This window comes from Leptonychotes weddellii, chromosome 2 (assembly GCF_054177405.1).
Source record: "Leptonychotes weddellii isolate Sample4059 chromosome 2, ASM5417740v2, whole genome shotgun sequence".
NCBI lineage: Eukaryota > Metazoa > Chordata > Mammalia > Carnivora > Phocidae > Leptonychotes > Leptonychotes weddellii.
In genome coordinates, this window is record NC_138370.1 from 96,510,790 (window position 1) to 96,533,506 (window position 22,717).

The window sequence follows — 22,717 nt, forward strand, 5'->3', positions numbered from 1 at the left end:
CTGGCTGTAGACCCACCTCTTGATAGATAGATAGATAGATTAGATGATAGAAGATAGATGATAGATAGACACATACTTGTGTGTGTATATATATATGTACACTTGTATTTATGTGCATATATATAACTATGGGCAAGCCTTCTGGCTGTAGACCCACCTCTTGATAGATAGATAGATAGATAGATAGATAGATAGATAGATAGATAGATTAGATGATAGATAGAAGATAGATGATAGATAGACACATACTTGTGTGTATATATATATATGTACACTTGTATTTATGTGCATATATATAACTATGGGCAAGCCTTCTGGCTGTAGACCCACCTCTTGATAGATAGATAGATAGATAGATTAGATGATAGAAGATAGATGATAGGTAGACACATACTTGTGTGTATATATATATGTACACTAGTATTTATGTGCATATATATAACTATGGGTTTTTATAGAAAAAATATATATATTATACATATAATACATATTTTTTCTTTTTTGAAAAGATTTTATTTATTTATTGGAGAGAGAGAATGAGATAGAGAGAGAGCATGAGAGGGGGAGGGTCAGAGGGAGAAACAGACTCTCCGCTGAGCAGGGAGCCCCATGCGGGACTCGATCCCAGGACTCCAGGATCATGACCTGAGCCGCAGGCAGTCGCTTAACCAACTGAGCACCCCAAGCACCCCAGAACCTAGTTATGTTTTTGTTTCATTTATTTATTGTCTTCCTCATTAATGAGTTCCCTGAATAAATGACTTCTTCAATTTCCTCAAAAAACTTCCCAGACTGTATAATATAGCTTTATTCTTCTTTGTTAATAGAAAATAACAAGGAAGAAAATACAAGAATAGTTTCTTGGAATTCCTAATCACAGTAAAAAAAAAACCACTTAGCCAGAACTCAGCTACTTGGTATCCTTATCCATCTAAACCCCTCTAAGAATCAGAAAGTAAACAAATCAACAGCCTCTGAGCAGTTAAAAAATACATGCTTTTTACTCCAGATGAGCCCCTTGGGCCCACTCAGTCATTTCTTATTTCGTACCCATTTCTGACAAATGTGACCATGGCCAGCCCCTAGCATAAAGATGGAAATGCAAGGTGTCCATGCCACTCGCATGGTCATCACCCCACCCCCACTGCATTCCCCATTGCCAGAAATGACTGCATGATTCCAGTGAGCCCAGACATAGCTTCAGCCCAGCTTTCTAGACTGGCCTCACTGGGAGAGGGCCGCTGAGATCCCTCTTGGTCATCTCTCCTACAAAGACTAGAAGCCTCAGTTCAGGGCTCCTCCTGGAGAAAGGTGGTACAGTTTGATGTCAAAATGATAATAACTGCAATGAATAGAAACATGTCAAATATTTTTTAAATCTCTGAGTTTATGAAGATGCTTTAAAAAAAAGACCCTTTATTCTGAAAACAGATGAAGGAAAGAATCAAACATTTAGTTTACTTTTCCTATAAAAGATCCTCCCCAGGGAAATTATAGCTGATGTAGAAAAGTTCTTCAGCTAACAAATGCATAAGCAATGATAGAGTTAGAATATCATCTCTTTGAAACTCTAATGAAAAAATGGCTCGAGGCAATCATAATAGCTTCTAAAGCTATTATGTGAAAGGCTGATGGGAAACTTTACAATGGATGGACCACTTCGGCAACACCTAAACTGCCAGTGGATCTTGAACATCACAATAAGAACCAGAACTGGGCACTACACGACCCCTGGTGGGGTCTGTAGGAAGCATACAATGTCACCTGCAGTATCACCTTCTAAGTGCTCTGACAAAAAAATCTGAATCTGATCAGGCTTCTAGGCCCAAACTATCTGTGTGCAGGAGGTATGGAATCATGTTAAATGACACCATGGGGCTATACTCTGCAAAATCCAAATTGTGGAAAATGCTACAGGACAAATGATCTGGTTTCCTCAACAAATAAATGGCAAAGAAATGCCTCAGATTAGAAAATAAATAGAGTCCCCAGCCAGGCATGTGGAAACCAGCAAAAAGTGAGAGTTGACAGCAAGAAAGAAGAGAGAAAAGTGATAGAGAACCATTCCAAGTATTTAAAAGATATTTCAAGTGGCAGCAATTTGGTGTCAGAGCAAACTCGCATTTAAAACCCAGTTTTGGGGATGCCTGGGTGGCTCAGTTGTTAAACGTCTGCCTTTGGCTCAGGTCATGATCCCGGGGTCCTGGGACCGAGCCCCACGTTGGGCTCCCTGAGGAGTGGGGAGTCTGCTTCTTCCTCTCCCACTCCCCCTGCTTGTGTTCCCCCTCTAGTTGTCTCTCTCTCTCTGTCAAATAAATAAAATCTTTAAACATAAAATAAAATAAAAATAAAACCCAGCTTTGCCTCAAACCAGTCTGATGATTGCCCCACCGGCATGGACCTTTGTGTGACCCTCATCATTAACAAAATGTCAATAACTATCTATAAATAATGTTAGGAAGATAAAGCCATCCATATTTTACTAAGATTTCTATGAAAAATTACAGAAATTTGGGTGTTTGAACTGATCATTTAAAATTGTATGAAAACAGAAAAAAGTGTTGGTGGAAATATAATAGGGTATAGCCACTGTGTGGAATATAGTATGGTGATTCCTCAAAAAATTGAGAATGGAAATACTACATGACCCAGCAATTCACTTCTGGGTATATATCCAAAAGAATTAAAAGCAGAGTCTTGAAGAGATATTTGTATGCCCACGTTCATTGCAGCATTTTTCACAATAGCTAAAACATGGAAGTAACCCACATATCCATCAACAGATGAATGGATAAACAAAATGTGGTATATACACACACAATGGAATATTATTCGGCCTTTAAAAGGAAGAAAGTTCTAACACATGCTACCACATGGATGAAATGAGGACATTATGCTAAGTTAAATAAGCCAGCCACAAAAAGACAATTGTATGATTCTACCTCTATGAGGTACGGAGAGCAGTCAAAATCATAAAGATAGAATGTAGAATGGTGATTGCCTGAGGCTGGGAGATGGTATAGCTAATGTGTATGGAATTTTGGCTTTATAAGATGAGAAGAGTTATGGATATTATGGAGATGGATGGTGGTGGTGGTGTACAACTGTGTGGATGTACTTAATGCCACTGAACTATACACTTCAAAATACTTTTTTAAAAATTTTATTTATTCATCGGACTCCCTGCTCAGCAGGGAGTCTGCTTCTCCCTCTGACCCTCCCCCCTCTCATGCTCTCTCTCTGTCTCATTCTCTCTCTCAAATAAATAAATAAAAATCTTTAAAAAAAATTTTTATTTATTTATTTGGAGAGAGAGAGCACAAGCAGGGGTACGGCAGGCAGAGGGAGAAGCAGGCTCCCAGCTGAGCAGGGAGCCTGATGCAGGACTCAATCCCAGGACCCCCAGATCATGACCTGAGCCAAAGCAGATGCCCAACAGACTGAGCCACCCAGGTGCCCCATGTATACTTAGAAATACTTAAGATGGTAAATCTTATGTTATGTGTAGTTAACCACAATGAAAAAATTTGGAAAACAATTGTATGAAAAAAATACTCAAATATCTAGGATGATTCTTTTCTAGAGGTTTCCAAATAGCCAAGGTTTTACAGTAGACATTCCAGCAATGACATAATCAAAATGAATCAGAGTCCCACCTGGGCAGTTTTAACTCTACTAATCACTTCCATAAGCAGGTAGATCTCCAGGTGGAAGCAATTCTCCTTCATGAAATCTCAGAACCAAAGAAATTCGGTAATATTTTTGTGCATGAAATGAATGTAAAGTATTTTGCACAGTGCTGATGGTAGACACCCTTCATTTTCCAAAGAATATGCTTTGGAAACTCTCTTATGAGCATAAAACTGGAATCTACATTTCAAGAGTACAGAAGAAAGCAAAAATATTTGGACCTTTTATAGCAGTATATATGAGCAGTAAAACTAGTCGCAAAAATCCATATAAGTTGAACTTGAAATAATGGGAGATCAATGCTGTGACAGCCAGGGGAGAGGGGGTGTGTGTGTGTGTGTGTGTGTGTGACAGAGAGAGAGAGAGAGATTTTGGCCCCATGATGTATGCACACCAAAGAATTTAACCACCAGAAGGCCATGGATAGCTAAGAATACGCCAAATTACAGGTTTCCCCCAAACAAATAAAGCAAAATCTAAGATATGAAATGAGAGAGAATAGTGATATTATTGCTAATATATAAAATATTGCTGAATTTCTTTAGCATGGTTGAGCAAGAAGCATGGTGTCACTCTGCCTGGGTTCAAATCCCAATTCCTCCACAGTGTGACCTTGAACATGCTGTTATGACCCTTCTGCAACTCAGCTTTTTAACCTATAAAATGGTAGGAATAATCACACCTAGTTCATAGGATTGCTGTGAAAATTAAATGAGATGATATGGGTAACACCACAGCAGATCATTCTTTACACACTCAATAATTATGATGATTTATTTTTCTTTTTTTTTTAAAGATTTTATTTATTTATTTGACAGAGACAGACACAGCGAGAGAGGGAACGCAAGCAGGGGGAGTGGGAGAGGGAGAAGCAGGCTTCCCGCGGAGCAAGGAGCCCGATGCGGGGCTCCATCCCAGGACCCTGGGATCACGACCTGAGCCGAAGGCAGACGCTTAACGACTGAGCCACCCAGGCACCCCTATGACGATTTATTTCTAAGGATGACACAGCCTGTGGCATTTTCTTATTTTATTTCCTATGCAGCAGCCCATGTGGCTCCCAAATTTATTATTTTTAGCTCAGACCTCTTTCTTGAGATCCAGACCAATTCAAGGGAAAAATAAAAATACACCGAGGCACAGTGAGAGTCAGTTGAGAAAATTGATTTAAAACATTGGGGATTTGGTCATAATATACCAAAGGGAGCAGACTATCTGTCAGACCAAGGGAAGGGGGGCTCTTACAACATCTAAGGAAGATGACACATACTTAGATATGATACCTCTTTAAAACTTTTTCATCAGGATTTTAGGGGAGAAAGTGACAAAGGGTGTTTATTCATTCTTTTTTTTTAACTATTGTTTATTTTTTTAATTTCTTCTATGAAATAGAACAAATCTTTTATTTTCGGTTATGGAATAGGCTACACAAAACACTCTGAACATATCCCTGGGCTTCTTGCAATTTCTTTTTTTTCAACTATTATTTATAAAATGTCCTCTAGGCACTGGGAGTACAACCGGGAGGTGTCCACCTGTCCTCATAAGAGCAAGGAGCCAAGTGAGGGAAATGTGTTATTCTGAGAAAAGCTAACTGAGGCTCACCGTGAGTGGGGCAGGGAAGGTGTTGAAAGAGGTGACGTTTGAGCTACTTCTCGGGGGACAAAGAGAGTGAGCCAGTGCAGAGGAGAAAACACGTTTCTGAACATACCAAAAGGCCGGGGGAGGGGGGAAGAGGGCTCAGAGCGAGCACGTCTTGTGGAAGGAAATTAAATCTTTGAGCAGGGCTGCAGCATGCAATGTGATGCAGACAATGGTGAGAGGTGCAGCCGAGAACCTTCTGTGAACAGCTGTGAACAGGGTAAATAAAGAGACTGGATTTTCATTATGGGCAACAGAATTGTTGATTGGTTTTAACCGAGGAATGGCATGACCGGGCTCTCATTTCTGAAGGGTTATGCTCCCGGCAGCATGGAGAAGGGAGGCAGAGATGCTGCCTAAGCAGAACTTAGGGACGAATTGCTGCAGAAAAGGGCACTAGGGGTTCGATTGCAGGCGGGGGAGTTGTTGGGGGCTGGAGGTTCATTTCATGGGGTAGGAGTGAGGAAAGAAAGAGGAAAGGCTCACGCCGAGATTTCTGCCTTGGGAGATGGAGGTGAGATGCCACTCACTCAGATGGGGACACTGGAGCTGGGGAGAAGGGAGGTGGAAGTTGGTAGGTCAACTATTTCCTTTGTGCCTAAGGCACTTGCAAGAAATCCAAGCAGAAATGCTCAGAAAGCAGATAAATATATGGGCCTTGATAAGGAAATTCTCCATGTGCCACAGCAGGACCCTGAGCCTGCTGGGTGCAGACAGCAAGCAGGTGTGGCTCAGATGAGGGACCTGAGTGAGCACTCTCAGGAAACTGGGTAGAAGTATCAGAAAACCAGACCCATGGTGAAACTGTGGCTCTGCTGCGTAGATTGGGGCTCAGCCACCAGGGGCAGCCAGCTCCTCTGTAACCAGCCCATCCAAATCAATAAGACAAGGATTATTTAAACCGACAAACTGCTGTAGTCTTCTTTGTGAGGTTGTGTGGCTTCGCTTTTGTAAACCCCACCTTGCCCTTGGTCAGACAACAGTGTTCACTGGGGCTGCTCACTTTCATATGCTCTGAATAAATCCCCAATGTTTTTAAATCAATTTTCTCTGCAGCTTAACTCTCACTGTGCCTCAGTCTTTCTCTTTTTTTAAATTGGTCTAGATCTCAAGAAAGAGGTCGGAGCTAGAAATAATAGATTCGGGAGTCAAGTGGGCTGCTGCAAGGAAATAAAATAGGAAAATGCTGGGGCGCCTGCGTGGCTCAGCTGGTTAAGCGACTGCCTTCGGCTCAGCTCACGATCCGTGAGTCCCGGGATCCAGTCCCATGTCGGGCTCCCGGCTCAGCGGGGACTCTGCTTGTCCCTCTGACCCTCTCCCCTCTCATGCTCTCTCTCACTCTCTCTCTCTCAAATAAATAAAGAAAATCTTTAAAAGAAATTTTTTTAAAAGGGAAATGCCATAGGTTGTATGGCCCTTAGAGACTAACAATGCACTTAACCATATGAGTGGTTCTAAGAAATCACTTGGGGAAAAGACACCCTGTTTAATTTTCTTTAACCTGGCCTATCTAAGTCATTTGACCCTGAAACTTTTTTGCCCCCAAATAATCCCATTAAACCCCACAGAACCAGTGTTTTGTAGAAGATGCTTTGATAAATGATAGTTTAGTCATTTTGCATGAAGTAAGTCTATTGAGACTCTTGTGTGTATAAATACTTAAATTTTATGTGAAAAATAATACCAACCAGGTTACATGATTTTTCTCAGCCATCTCCCCATTGAAGTAATCTCACTACTAAATGCCTTGCAAACCAAGTACTGCCACCATCCACCTCTCCAGAGGAGCTGAGGTTGCAAGCCCACTATCCAGGAGGAACTAGCCAGCCTCTAGAAGTCGTATGTCTTTAAATGTGAAGGCACTTGGAGAAGCTGATGACAGCTGTATACCACCTGCGTAGGGAGGGACACTTGCATATTTTCATCTAACCCATACAATCAAGAGATTCACAGTCCTTAAATCCCACTTGAAGAGTTCCTGCTCTACCAGACACTAAAAAATGCAAACCTATTTAATGATGGCTAAAGTAACAGTGCTTTTGAAATCAAAAGTCCTTTGCACTTGGGGTGTATGTGAAGCACGTTCTTTGGTCACTGACTGGAACCAGTATGTCCAGTGCCACCTGCCTTCTACATTTCAGGTCTTCCTGCAGCTCTGCAGCTGGCCATGGCTTCCCAACCAAAGTCCATGATTTGCCAGATGGGTTGAAGCTGCTCTTTAATGAATCACTATAGATTCTCTTCTAAACTTCATGCTTTCAGTGATCGTATTTGACCTCCCTATCAAAAAAGCTGAGTAACAGTGGAGGATTCTGAAGAGCTCAAGTGTTTATGGTAGAAAGAATAATAAACTGACAGACTCATCACCAAGATTGTCGTTTCCAAAATCCCTCACTAACAAGCTGTGTAATCTTGGAAAACACACTCTACTTCTCTAGGCTCCAGATTTCTCAATTATGAAATAAGTACAATAATTGCTGATCTTTCTGTGTCACAATGTTACCGTGACAAACAAATAAGATAATGTTCACGAAAATACTTTGGAAAGCAAGAGATTACACAGAAATGTAAGAGACAGTGATGGACATATCTATAACTATTACCAATGAGACTCAATAATTACTTATTCATAGTTGTGGTTGGTTCTACTTTTGTAGTGAGTCACCACCACTTGGACAATGAGTCATATGTGAAGACAGCTTGAGTCAAAATTTCCCGTGGAAGGTATCTGGCAGAATATCAGATTCGCTGCCTTTACTGCATGGAGAATGGTCAACCATCTCACTTATAACATCGCCACTAGGTTGTTACTTAATGTTATGCTCCAACCCACAGCTGAATTCAAGTAAATCCGTTTGTAAAAAAATAATTTATCTGAGTAAACACTTCATCTCTTGGAATTTATTTTATCTTTGGAAGTTCCTCATCACTTGCATTGAAAGCAGAGTCATTACACAAATTAAATTATGGTTTCTACCTAAGTTTTTAAAGAAATCAGTTAAAAAGTCCTTCTATTAGTTAACTTTGAGGATATAAGAAATAATAATGTCAGTTGCCCTAGATTCCAGCCTCCCTTCAGCAATCTCGTGCCTGTCCTGTTCAGTCTCCACAGCTCTCTTCAGGAGCTATGTCTAGAGCAGGAACAAACACATTCATCTACTAACTGTGGCAGGGACACACAGTCCCTACCATTTCCCACACTATTACCAAACCCTAGTGGCACCCAATAGATAGAAAGAAAACAAAGAATTCGATCTCTGCTTCAGAACCTCTCCTGGCTAATTGGGGATAAGAGTAAATACATGTCAAAGCCTGCTTGAAATTAACCTTTTACATATAAAAAATGTTAGTACAACATCATTTGTGTGGTATATAAACCATATTGAAGAGCCTACCTAAAAAAAAGTATATGCTAAAGAATTCAGAGACTACATTTGAAAGTAGAAATTTGGGACTGCGACTAGATTCAGTCAAACCACTCATTTAACTAATGTTATTTAAAATTCTTCATTTATAAATACATCAGTAACCACTGAATAGAGGGAGGTTTAAGTAATAAATAAACAAACAAACAAATAAATAAATAATAGGCATTGGTCCCTGTCTACACAGCATTTATAATCAAGTGGGAGAGAATATTAAAAAGAAAGCAAAATAATATGTAATTACATCTTGGGATGAGTTCAGTGAAGAGTGTACTGAAAAAAAAATCGGAGGTGAGAGGTAGGCCTCTTCACCTCCTCTTGATTGGATGACCAGAGAAGGCTAATCCGAGGACATGATACTTAAGCTCAGAACTGAAGACAAGTCTAGGCCGAGAAAGGCGTGACTGCTAAAGCCCAAAGGTATGAATGGGACAGCATGTTTGAGCAACTGTGGAAAGACTTGAGTCAGATTCTAGCGAGGGGAGGAGGAGGAGTGTTAGATCAGTTTCATCATATATTGATAGGCTTGGTAAAATGTTACATTTTGATCCAAATGCAAAGGAAAGCTTTTGAAGGATTTAAGCAGGGGAGTTAATGGATCAGATTAACTATTTAAAAGCAAGAGGGGAAAACAGAAAGATTAGTTGAGGGGCTACTACAATAGGCCAGGCAAGAAATGCTGGTTGTTAGACTATAGTCGTAGCAGTAGAGGAGAGAAGCGGATATCTGAGATGTATTTAGGAGGTAGAATGGAAAGGATTTGGCAGTAGATTGAAAACTGGGGCTGAGGCAGTGAGAGAAACCAAGGATGGCCTCTAAGTGCCTGGCTTGAGTAGGTGGATGGGTGGGGACGAAGTGCCAGACTCCATTCAAGGTCAAATATGACTCACCACATGCCCAAGCATCACTCTCTGCCTTGGGCTGTAAGAGTGGATGCAGTACTTTGATTCCAACAGTTGGTACAAATGATGGGTCGAGGTTAATTCTAACCATATCCTTCCCGGTGTGTTTGTTAGCTATCCAAATTGTCTTCTTTTTCCATATTGAATAGAAGATCCGATCACCAAAAAGGGACATTGCAAACAAATTGTGCCTAAAAAACAATAGAAAAAGATAAAGAATGGCAGAACATTTCTTCCCAGGCTTATTAACATTTCACTTCATTTCAATTTATTGACTGAGTTTTAATTACCTACCTTTTCAATTGTATCTCATTTAGGTTTAGAAGCAGATACTAAGTTTAAAATTTTATTTATGTATTCATAATCTGAATTAATGGGATATAATTTCTAGCTTCAGCTTCATTGTCCCATTCTTTTGCTAATCAGCATTTAAGCGTGATGAATGTAAAACAGGGAAGAAAATAGGAATACTCTAAGAGTGGATTCTGGTTGTATCCATTTCACACTTGACTAATTTCGGCCTCTTACCACAAGCTGGTGAGTCAGTCACAGGCAAGAGAGCATATCAAATGAAATAGGTGCTTCACAAATACAGGACATAGTAATTCCAAAAGATTAGCTATAACTTATAACCAACAAGTGAGAACTTATTAGTTGCCAAAACTCTGTTAATTATTTTTATTTGCATGTCTTTACTTAATTTTACTTACATTTCACAATAACCCCAAGAAATAGCTACTACTATTATCCCCACATTAAAGGAAATTGAGGTGGCTCGGCTGGTTAAGTGTCTGCCTTCAGCTCAGGTCATGATCTCGAGGTCCTGGGATCGAGCCCCACATCAGGTTCCCTGCTCAGTGAGAAGTCTGCTTCTCCCTCTCTCTCTGCCCTCCTCCCCCACAACTTGTGCTCTCTCTCTCTCAAATAAATAAATAAAATCTTAAAAAAAAAACAAACTGAGAAGTCGTGTAATCTTCCCAAAGCCAACTGCCCAATAAATGGTAAATCTAGGACATGTACTCATCAAGTTTTTAGACTTCCAAATCTGTGCTAAGCCACTCCACTAGGTCAGCTGGACAAACTTCAAATGGCAATTACTTTAGTTTGCACTAAAACCAAAACTTACTGTGTAAGATGTTTGTTAAAATGGACAGAACCTCCATCATAATTACAGGAACAAATATAAGAATTGCTTCCATCTCTGTTGTGCTGAATCCAAAAAAGCCGTTTATCGAGCACATCCAATGACACAGCTGTTATTCTTTCTGCCGTCTCTAACAGAATCTTCTCTTCCACACCATTGAGATCTGCTCTGTGAAGGCTGCCAGCCACCTCTGAAGACCAAAATATAAACCTGAGAGCAAACACATTACATAGACACATAATTGAAGGTAAAGTCACTTAAATGGCCAACTCTCAGTGTTTCAGTCCCTGGATGTCCGCACAGGAGGAGTTGGACTATTTTGAATGAAATTCCAATTCAACAAATATTTATTGCCCTGCTGTGGACATTCCATGTGATTTCAAGTTAAAAAAGGAATTTTTCTTGGGGCACCTGGGTGGCTCAGTCATTAAGCGTCTGCCTTCGGCTCAGGTCATGATCCCAGGGTGCTGGGATCGAGCCCCGCATCGGGCTCCCTGCTCATCCGGAAGCCTGCTTCTCCCTCTCCCACTCCCCCTGCTTGTATTCCCTCTCTCGCTGTGTCTCTCTCTGTCAAATAAATAAAATCTTTAAAAAAAATTTTTTTAAAAAGGAATTATTCTTCTCTAGTAGGAAATCATGATAATCAAGAGCACCATTTGTAGAAGGAAGCCTGCCTTGGTTCAAATCCAGACAACCTTTGTCCTTCTGAGTTCAAAATATTATAAGTCTATGAATTATCATCAGATTTTGATATCTATTTCAATGTCTGAAAACAGCAGTTACCTTTCTACTGGATCAATTACTACATTTGCAGGATAGTTTAAGGCACTTAAGAGAACTCGGGAATTGTTTCCTTTCATATCTGTTACTGTAATGATTCCTTCCTGTTGATTTGACCAAATAAGTTCTTCATTTATCCAATTTATTGCCATTCCTGAAACATTTTTCTCTATGTTGCATACTCTCTGTAAAATCAAATTTCAAAATATTAATATTTTTTCATTCACATCAACATTTTTTATCTTTATGTATAAAAGTCTATTCTTTTAAGTACTTGCCATTTTTTTTGTGCATTCATAAAACTATTTAAATCATAAAATAGTCACAGATATGGTGCCATTGTTTTGATGGAGCAATGTTAACCCTCCCACATGAGTATTTTTGGGCTTTAAATGGAAAATTATCCTATGCTTCTTGAAATTAGGCAATCAACCATAATGTATTAATGATTTCCACTATAAGAACAGTGAAATTTCCATGCTATCTTAAAGACAGTGTATCCATTTGCTAATGGAATTTTCCATATTCTCACCTGAACCCAATTCTAAGGTTTGCCAAAATCTGGCAAGATGCCCTTGACTTTTGTGCACAGAGCTCTAAAATAAATGAATTTCTCATTAGAGCCCCACTTTCCTGGCCCCTCCTCTTCCATCAGGTCCCATCTTTTCTACAAGTCTTCAGGGCCCTCACACTATGACCCTATGGCCCAAAGACCAGAGCTTCTCTTTATGCCTCTTGGGTGTAGTGTTTCCTGCTCTCTCATGATAAAACGACCAAACAAAAACCTCTTTTATCTCCTAATTCCAGTGTGTGCAGGTAAACCGGTCAGTCTTCTTGGGGGGTGGAGGTTGGGAGGTAGGGAGAAGCCCTGATTTGTGTGGTTGCAGATTTCCTTGGTTTGTAAATATTCCCACCATTTGGTGTAAATATTCCCACCATAGCTGATTTCTAGCCACTGACACGACATCACTGAACTCGGATGAGGCAGAGATTAGTCTCACCAGCTTGCACTATTCCTATACCTCATGCAAAGTAATCTAGCCAATCCACTGAACCAGTTGCTAATATATTAATATATTAGCTCACCCAGGTGAATTGTATTTTAACGGGTGTTGGTTTTTTTTTTTTGTAAACTGTGTTTTAACTCAAAGAAGAGGATACAATGGTGGATTTTAGGCATCAGGTCAATCCTTCCCTAATGACTTGACACAAATTCACAAGTATTTAACTTTTTTCCCAGATTTTGAGACTCAAGATTTTTGAAACTATTCTACCAATGGCTGGAGAATAATGAGTAGCCATCCTTGTTAAAGGTGACATTAGTTAAGTCTCAGAGAAGAGATGCGATAAAAGAAATTAGCACTTAATTGAAGCTTTTAAGAATAACTGAAGGGAAAAAGGTTTGAAGAAAAACAAACAAAACAGTGAGCACTTTGTGCTGGGAATAAATGCTTAAGGTTTCTCCAGTCACAAGTCTCTGTAATCCATCTCTCAGGAAACGAGAGAACATTCCTTCTGGGACTCATTTAAAGGTTCCACCAGTTACAGAGAAAGATTAAAGATCTTTTGTATGTACTTGAAGCAAAATACTTTATATCTGACACCTGCTTTATTATTTTTCTTCCAGAGTGCAAACACCTTAAGAATCAAAAAAGGTGGGGTGCCTGGGGTGTTTCAGATGGTTGGGCATCTGCCTTTGGCTCAGGTCAGGATCCCAGGGTCCTTGGATTGAGCCCCACGTCTGGCTCCCTGCTCAGTGGGGATTCTGCTTCTCCCTCTGGCTCTCCCCTCTGCTTGTGCTCTCTCTCAAGTGAATAATGAATAAATAAAATCTTAAAAAAAAGAAGAAGAAGAAGAAGAAGAAGAATCAAGGGCGCCCGGGTGGCTCAGTCGTTAAGCGTCTGCCTTCAGCTCAGGTCACGATCCCAGGGTCCTGGGATCGAGCCCCGCATCGGGCTCCCTGCTCGGCAGGAAGCCTGCTTCTCCCTCTCCCTCTCCCCCTGCTTGTGTTCCCTCTCTCACTGTCTCTCTCTCTGTGTCAAATAAATAAATAAAATCTTTAAAGAAAAAAAGAATCAAAAAAGATTTTCTTCCTAAATATCAGGTGCTAAAACCTATGACAGACATTTTAGACAAAACAGGGTTTCCAAACTCAGCACAACTGACATTTAAGGTCAGATAATTCTTTGTTGTGGGGGTCATCCTGTATATTTTAGGATATCGTTGCATCCCTGGCGTCTGCCCACTAGATGCTAGTGGCACATTCTCTCTCCTTCCCAACACAGTTGTGAAAACCAACAATCTTTCCAGACTTTGCCAAATATCCCTGGAGGGGCAAAACTGTCCTCAGCTGAGAACCACTGGAGCCAAAAATAATCATGTAAATAATCTGTTTTAACCATAAAATGGTGATCTGACTTAATAAACGTGTATAGTTTCAAAATTCCATTGACATCCTGACTCCTTTTGGGGTCTTCTGAATATCAGTGGGTTTGTTCAGTAACATGCCACAGATGCAAATTAAACAAATATCTACAAATGCCTGAAACATTTGAATTGGAATGTAATTTTCGTTCATCTGTACATTACTAATTAATGATACCGTGTTTGTCAGCCTATACAAAAATCTCTTAAATACTTCAGGGATGTACTTTACCTCTTGCCTTGTCCCATTCAGAAAAACTCTTTGCAAAAGTTGTCTTTCTAGATCTACCCAATAAATTCTTCCCTTATTGTAATGAAAATCCATGATCACTGATACACCAGCATCTGCCACCAGTTGCTCATGATTAGTTCCTTCCAGGTCAATCCTAAAGATACTGCTTCCATGGGAGAAAATTAAGAAGGGTGCAGGACCTGAGTGGGAAGAAAGAAACCAAACTGTGTATTTTCAATATTTTATTTGATTTAGACTAAATATTTCCCCATGACAACCAGTACATACAAGTAGGCTTAATTTTTAATTCCTGGTTTATATTTTAAATAAAGAATGTTATATGAAGAACAAGTTCCTGTGGATGTTCACCATTAATTTTATAAATCATCTTCTTCACAAATTGATTGTAAGAAATGAAAGTTGCCAAGTTAGGAAGTAAGAACTATTTGAAAAGAAAACCACTTTCTACTCTTACCTGTAAAATGCCATTTTATGTTAAAAAAGAAACCACCTCCTATACTCTGTTGTGGGTAGGGTCTGGATGAATGTAAATTTTAATTATGCAAATTGGAAATAATACTACAGATATTATCATTTTGGAAATGGAACCTACCTCCTCTTCTTACCTTTTGAACAGAACCTCGGGGTAATGACAGAGAAGAAAATAGGGAAAACAAGAGGTCTTTTTTTTTTTTTTTATTTTAATCATTTGAGAGTCAGTGAGATCATGAGCAGGGGGGAAGGGTAGAGGGAGGAGCAGACTCCCCTCCTAAGCAGGGAGCCCGATGTGGAACTCGATCCCAGGACCCGGAGATCATGACCAGAGCTGAAGGCAGACACCCAACCGACTGAGCCACTCAGACGCCCGAAAACAAGAGGTCTTAAGTGGAAGCAGGGAAAACTGAGATGCCATCCTGTGAAAGCTCTGAAGTGTTTTGTCCCTGTTAGCATTGCCACATAAAATACAGGATGCCTAGTCAAATTTGAGTTGCATATATATTGCATGGGACATGCTTACACTAAAAAATTATTTCACTGTTACCTGAAATTCAAATTTAACTAGTTGCCATATATTTTTATTTGCTAGATTTGGGTAGTGGACCTCCCTGGATTTTTGATTCCTGCAGGACCTTGCCCTGAACTCTAACCCTATCGTCTCCTGTTCCAAGTGATGGCCACCTTCCCATTCAGACTCCCAGGTAGTCAGCACCTGCTTGGGAATCCAATACCTCTCTTTGGAAACCTCAACACAAATCATTGGCTGACTCTGCAGAGCTTGCCTTTGATGCTTCAAGAGAATGCCAGAGAATAGCTTCATTTCCTACAGCCAGGTTAGTTGCCTTGGTCTCTTCTGCCTGAGGGTGACGAGGCTCCTTCCACTGTGCCTTTAGATAACTCTGGAGCCTCTGGGATGAGTGGGGCATTGGAGATGAATGCTAACATAGTCTTGCTTCCCCATTAGGTTTACATTATTCTGTTTTCACATTAGCCTTTAATACCTTAATGTAACATAGTAAATGTGATTATTGTTCTGAGGATTAAACGAAATGATGGATTAACCTCCTCTTATTCAGGGATTCTGTTCCACAGTCAGAAGACATTAACTCTGCTTTAGAGGATATTGGAATAGATACAAGAGGAAGGAAGAAGTGCAAGATCATGAGAGTTTGAAATCGGTGCCAGCATACATATCTAAGAGAATTAGCTCAAATCACTCTTCCCATATCTTTCTCACGATAGAAGACCCCTGCACAGATATGGAGGAGAGCCCATTTTCTATTGCCACTCCAGCTGTAGAACCAGAGGTATCATAGAAGAAATGGGAAGGGCATTGGACTGAGAGCCAGGAGGCCTTGTTTCTAGTCCTGGCACCATAGCTTCCCTACACATCTCACTGGACTTCCCTGCCTGTGTTAGAGGATTAATGGGGAAAGAAATAAAATTGTATTTTTTTAAAGAATTTATTTATTTATTTTGAGAGAGAGAGAGCATGAGCAAGGGGGAAGAGCAGGGGGAGGGAGAACAGACTCCCCGCTGGGCAGGGAGCCCGATGCGGGGCTCGATCCTAAGACCCTGGGATCATGACCTGAACCAAAGGCAGACACTTAACTGACTGAGCCACCCAGGTAGCCCAGAAATAAAATTTTAGATGAGAAAGTATTTTATTAATTGTGGAGCACTATGCAAATATAATTTGCCATTGCTGATTCCCAGAACCAAGGTCTCACTACATAGGTTTGTGCCACTGTTCAGGTTGAACCCCTGGATGAGAACATTGGTGTAACTCATTTCTCCCATAGCAATGTGTCCTAGAGGAAAGGAATGAATACAAAAGGCACACTAAACTGAAAGCTACTGATCTGTGGGCCTGTAGATTTATCACTAGGAGTCATTTCTTTGAAATGTGTATCATGCATTCTCTATAAACTGAATAAATGTACCCATATTATTAATTTTCTAGTGCACTGATACATGATAAGACCAATAAAACATTTTATTCATTTAAAAGTATTACTAAATGGGGGCACCCGGCTGACTCCATCAGAAGATCATGTGAATCTTGAACTCGGGGTCATGAGTTTGAGCCTCACCTCGGGTGTAGAGGTTACAAAAGAATTAAATAAAACTTTAAAAAAAATAAAAGTACTACTAAAGGGGAGGTTTCCAGCTTTTTTAAAAAAAAAAAAAAGGAGAAAGAAAAGGCACTCTAAACATTTTAGACAGAATATAGCATAATGCTTTGTACATAATAGGTACTCAAAATTTTTGAATAAATAAATAAATGTGTTTTGCTCATTTGTCTGGCTTTAGCCATAGGAACAAAGCTGAAGACACCAGAAGATACATCAAATTCATAAAAGCAGAGTCAATCCTACAGTAGTTATTTTACTAATAGCAATAATAATAATAATGATAGCAACAAACTTTCACATCCTGATCTCATTTATGCTTAACATAACACCATGAACTAGACAGGCCAGATATTACAACGAATAAATCAAAGAGAAAAGAGAAATCTAAAGAATACCTAGATCCATAAAACATGAACCATAACGTTAACTTCAGTAATTTTTCAAAAAATAAATTGAAAATATTTATTAAATTACTAAGTGTGAATTAACTAATGATATTTCTCTTCAGATTTTTCCCATTCACTGGTGAATCATGGCACCCAGGGTTTATCATAGCCTCTTGGAACTGAAAAGGACCCTAAATATTACCTAATTCATTGTTCTCCAAAATTGTTGTTCAAAAGAATCACACGGGGTGCTGTGAGTATGTGTGTCTTTTGAAGATCCCTTCCTTTGAGATTCCAGTTCAGTAGGCGTAGGCCAAGGGCTAGCAATCTGTTTTTTGAATAGACACTCCAGATGATTCTTACACTAGGTGAACTGGAAATCATAGATCTAGTTCAGATGAGGAAATTCAGTAATGTTTCCCAAAGACCCACCCCTGGTTGGTGGCAGAGTTGGAATTAGCAGTCAAACATTGCCCTTTTCCCGGCCTTGGTCTGAGTTGTCATGTGTCAAGACATTACTATGTTCATTTTACTTATGTAACTGATTTTTTTTAAAAGATTTTTATTTAGTTATTGAGAGAGAGAGAGAATGATAAAGAGAGAGCATGAGAGGGAGGAGGGTCAGAGGGAGAAGCAGAATCCCCGCTGAGCAGGGAGCCCGATACGGCACTCGATCCCGGGACTCCAGGATCATGACCTGAGCCGAAGGCAGTCGCTTAACCAACTGAGCCACCCAGACGTCCCCATGTAACTGATTTTTTAAAATCTTTTTAAAGATTTTATTTATTTATTTATTTATTTGAGAGGGAGAGTGAGCGAGAGAGAGCGCAAGTGGAGGGGCGGTGGGGGGTGGAGGGGCAGAGGCAGAGGGAGAAGCAGGCTCCCCGCTGAGCAGGGAGCCCGATGTGGGGGGTCGATCCCAGGACTCTGGTATCATCACCTGAGCCGAAGGCAGACACCCAACCGACTGAGCCCCCCAGATGTCCCCATGTAACTGATTTTAATTCCACTTCCCTCAAAACACTGTTCATTCCTTTTTCTACACTGCGGGCATCATTTTGTATAAATCAGGGCCCGGGTAATTATTTGTAGACCTGAAATGGAATATGATTTTTTTAAAAATGAAAGACTTTGAGAATTAGGCTTGATGGAATAGTCATTCTGTACTACCACTGGAAATGATAATCAGTTAGGGTTTTCAGACTTGTCAGAGACTCTGTACATATCAGTGTGTGGTACAATCCGTGGATTTGAATGTCAGCAGGGTGTGCATATTTGAACAGCTAAACTCTCCTATGCCGTTCATTTTGGGTGCCATTCAGCAAGAGGGAAGTGCATAGAAAATCAAACATCATTTCTAAGGAATACAAACCCAAAGCCAGCAAACAGGTCCCAGAAATCAATCGGAACCTCTGACTTCCCAACCTGGGGGATTAGTAGGGGATCTGCAGAAATAAGAAAGGAGGCCAGGATGTTTGGAGCCCGCTGAAGACTTTTATTAGTGACTCCAAGAACTGGTTCAGAGGTCAGTTAGGACAAGCAGGTTTTGATGGAAGTGGGCAGCAGAAACAGAGTATTTCACAAGAGGCACCTCGACATCGGCTCTGAACTGGTGGGAGTGGCCTCACAGCGGTCAGAGAGAAGAGAAAGCAAAGGTCTTCAGCTACCTGGGGGCAAAGACTCACAGGAACTACAGAACACAGAAATGGTCTTGCAACCAGATTAACAGAAAATCCTCGTCTTCTCTCGGGCCAGCATGGCACCCTGCTCTCCCCACCACTGGTTTCCTGCTCTAAATCTGGAGACAGACTGAAGGTTCACAGGACAGACAGTGAAAAGGGAGCTCTGGACCTTCAGGATTCAACAACACCATGGAAAAGGAATATATATTTAAACTGACAGAACTGGGGCACCTGGGTGGCTCAGTCGGTTAAGTGTCTGCTTTCGGCTCAGGTCATGATCCCAGGGTCCCGGGATCAAGTCCCACATCGGGCTCCCTGCTCAGTGGGGAGCCTGCTTCTCCCACTCCCTCTGCCACTCCCCCTGCTTATGCGCTCTCTCCCTCTAATAAATAAAATCTTTAAAAAACAATAAAATAAAAATAAACAAACTGACAGACCTGATGGAAGAAAGCTTGACACCTCCTTTCACTGCTCCTTCCATAAACCCCTAATAAAAGTCTACCTCTCAAGGGGCTGACTTCAGTGGTGACTTGGGTTTTAAGAAGTGCAGGAAGTTTTATTTCACTCTAAAAGTCCATCTCCATCTGTTTTTCTTTTAATTACCATACTTGAAAGGGCACACATTTAATTTGGGGGCAATCATATCTTTATTCTCAGCTTGCTCATTAGTGTCAGCATTCAAGGCAGGTGAGAGAGACACCAAGTGACCCAGAAATAATACATCCAGAAATGGGAGCCAGAGAGGTGAATTTAAATCTTAATTCTATAAGACAAGCTCTGGGGTTCAATTTTGCTTTCTGGAATATGTGAATGAAGTTTGCCTATTTAGTCCCAGAGCAGTGGTGAACATGTATCATCTAAAGCAGAAAATATCTCCTACCTAATCCTTAGCCCGATTCTCATTGTCAGGCTTAAGAGGTCTACTCCCAGGTTCTCAGGATACTAACTGAGACTAGAAGGTTCTGCAAAATTGTTTTTTTTTTTTTCAATAGGACTTCTCAGTCTTTAATGTGCCATGACAATTTTTGATGCTCCAAGAAGGTAGGTGATAAATATCACCAGCATAGTAATAGCCAACATCTTGGGTGTTATCACTAGTGCATTGAATGCATTATTTCAATTAATTGTGTAACACTAGGAGGTAGGGGCTCTCAGCATTTTCATTGTACAGAAGAAGAAACTGAAGTTTAGAGCAGTTAACTTGCCATAGTTACATGGCCAATAAATAACAGATTTATGTTATTTGTAAATAATAAAGTCATGTCTTTCTGATCACAGAGTCTAGCTTTTAAACATCATGCTGTAATGTTTATCTCAAATTGAATTTAACAGGAATTCTTACTGGATAGTGTCTCATAGTTCAACTGTGTCAAAAAACCCACTTCAGGAAACACTACTCTAGGTATGTTCACCCTAAGGCCAGATTCTCTGCATTCACGTTCCAGGAACTGATTAGAAAGTGGGTCCCTTTAACAAAGGAGCCAAGAACATACAGTGGAGAAAGGACAGTCCCTTTAATAAATGGTGTTGGGAAAACTGCTACAGCCACATGCAAAAGAATGAAACTATACTATTATTTATACCATACACAAAAATTAATTCAAAATAGATTAAAGACTTGGATGGAAGACCTGAAACCATGAAATTCCCAGAAGAAAACATAAGAGGTAAGCTCCTTGACATTGGTCTAAGTGCTGTCTTTGTGGATCTGACTCCAAAGGCAAGAGTAACAAAAGCAAAAATAAACAAATGGGACTATATCAAATAAAAGCTTCTTTTTTTTAAAGATTTTATTTATTTATTTGATAGAGAGACAGCGAGAGAGGGAACACAAGCAGGGGGAGTGGGAGAAGTAGAAGCAGGCTTCCCGCGGATCAGGGATCCCGATGCAGAGCTCAATCCCAGGACCCTGAGATCATGACCTGAGCCGAAGGCAGGCAATTAATGACTGAGCCACCCAGGCACCCCTAAATAAAAGCTTCTGCACAGCACAGGAAAACATCATCAATTGATAAGGCATCCTACTGAATGGGAGAAGATATTTGCAAACCATGTGTCTGATAAGATGTAAATATGCAAAATAATAGAAAACTCCTACAACTCAACAACAAAAATCCAACCCTATTTAAAAGTGGGGAGAGAATCTGAGTCGACATTTCTCCAAAGGAGATGGCCAACAGACACATGAAAATATGCTCAACATCACTAATTGTACTAGGGAGATGCAAATCGAAACCATGAGATAACACCTCACACCTGTCAGAATAGCTATTATCAAAAAGACAAGGAATAACAAGTGTAACAAGTGTTGGTGAGGATATGAAGAAAAGGGAACTTCATACACTGTTGGGATTGTAAATTGGTGCAGTCACTACAAAAACCAGTATGCAGATTCCTCAAAAAATTTAGATTAGAACTACTATATGAACCAGCTATTCCATTTCTGGATATTTATCTAAATAATATAAAAACACTAGTTCAAAAGATATATACACCCCTATGTTCACTGTAGCATTATTTACACTAGCCAATACAAGAAAACAAATGGAGTATCCATCAATATATGAATGAATAAAGATATGGTACATAGATATACAGAATGGAATATTACTCAGCCACAAAAAGTAAAGTCTTCCATTTGTGACAGCATAGATGGACCTAGAGGGTATTGTGCTAAGCAAAAAAGTCAGACAGAGAAAGGCAAACACAGTATGATCTTACTCCTATGTGGAATCAGGAAGGAAGGAAGGGAGAAAGAGAGAGAGAGGAAGGAGGGAGGGAGGGAGGGAGGGAGGGAAGGAGGGGGAGGGAGGGATGGATAAAATAAAACAAACTTATAAATACAGAGAACAGACTAGTGATTACTAGAGGGGAAGGGGGTCAACCATGTGTGACGGATGGTAACTAGACTTGTGGTGGTGGTCACTTTTCATTGTATACAGATGTCAAATTATAAAGCTATACACCTGAAACTTATATAATAATAATTTAAGAAGAGTTTAAAAAGTGGGTCCCTTTAAATGGATTCCTACAATTACATCACCTGGATAACTGCATCTCTAATTTTATAATACATTGCATCCCATATATATGTATTCCCTATATCTAATGTATTCCTTCACCATGTTTAAAGCCAGTGGTGCAGACTCTTCAAATATCTCTCCACTTCCACTGCCTCCTTCCTCCTTTCATGTTCTTGCCTCCCTCTTATAAGGACCCTGATGATTATATTTAGGACCCACCTAAATAGTCCAGGATATCCACCCCATCTCAGAATCACATTTGCAGAGTCCCTTTCGCCATGTAAGGTAACATTCACAAGTTCCAGAAATTAAAACATAAACATAGGCCACATTCAGTCTATAGCAATTAATAATGTTGAGCATCTTTACATGAACTTAATTAGCATACTTATATTCTCTTTGGTGAAATATCTGCTTAAATCCTTTGCCCATTTTTGAATGCAAGCTGGTGCAGCCACTCTGGAAAACAGTATGGAGGTTCCTCAAAAAGTTGAAAATACAGCTACCCTATGACCCAGCAATTGCACTACTGGGTATTTACCCATAAGATACAAATGCAGTGATCCGAAGGGGTACATGCACCCCGATGTTTATAGCAGCAATATCCACAATAACCAAACTATGGAAAGAGCCAAGATGTCCATCAACAGATGGATAAAGAAGATGTAGTATATATATACAATGGAATATTATGCAGCCATCAAAATAAATCTTGCCATTTGCGACGACGTGGATGGAACTAGAGGGTATTATGC

The 22,717-nt window shown here is 40.1% G+C and overlaps 1 protein-coding gene across 3 annotated transcripts in view; it reads right to left on the reverse strand.

Annotated features, from left to right (window-relative positions):
* EGF (epidermal growth factor) overlaps positions 1 to 22,717 on the reverse strand; it is a 98,293-nt gene that overhangs the window by 58,985 nt on the left and 16,591 nt on the right. For 2 of the 3 annotated variants that reach the window (XM_081811995.1, XM_081811994.1), the window contains exons 2-5: positions 14,239 to 14,438; positions 11,586 to 11,767; positions 10,785 to 11,012; positions 9,647 to 9,849 (exon numbers count right to left, since the gene is read on the reverse strand). In XM_081811995.1, coding sequence (XP_081668121.1) covers positions 9,647 to 9,849; positions 10,785 to 11,012; positions 11,586 to 11,767; positions 14,239 to 14,438 — 813 coding nt within the window. The remainder of the gene's footprint in view (positions 1 to 9,646; positions 9,850 to 10,784; positions 11,013 to 11,585; positions 11,768 to 14,238; positions 14,439 to 22,717) is intronic. The other variant, XM_081811996.1, reaches the window with a different exon arrangement.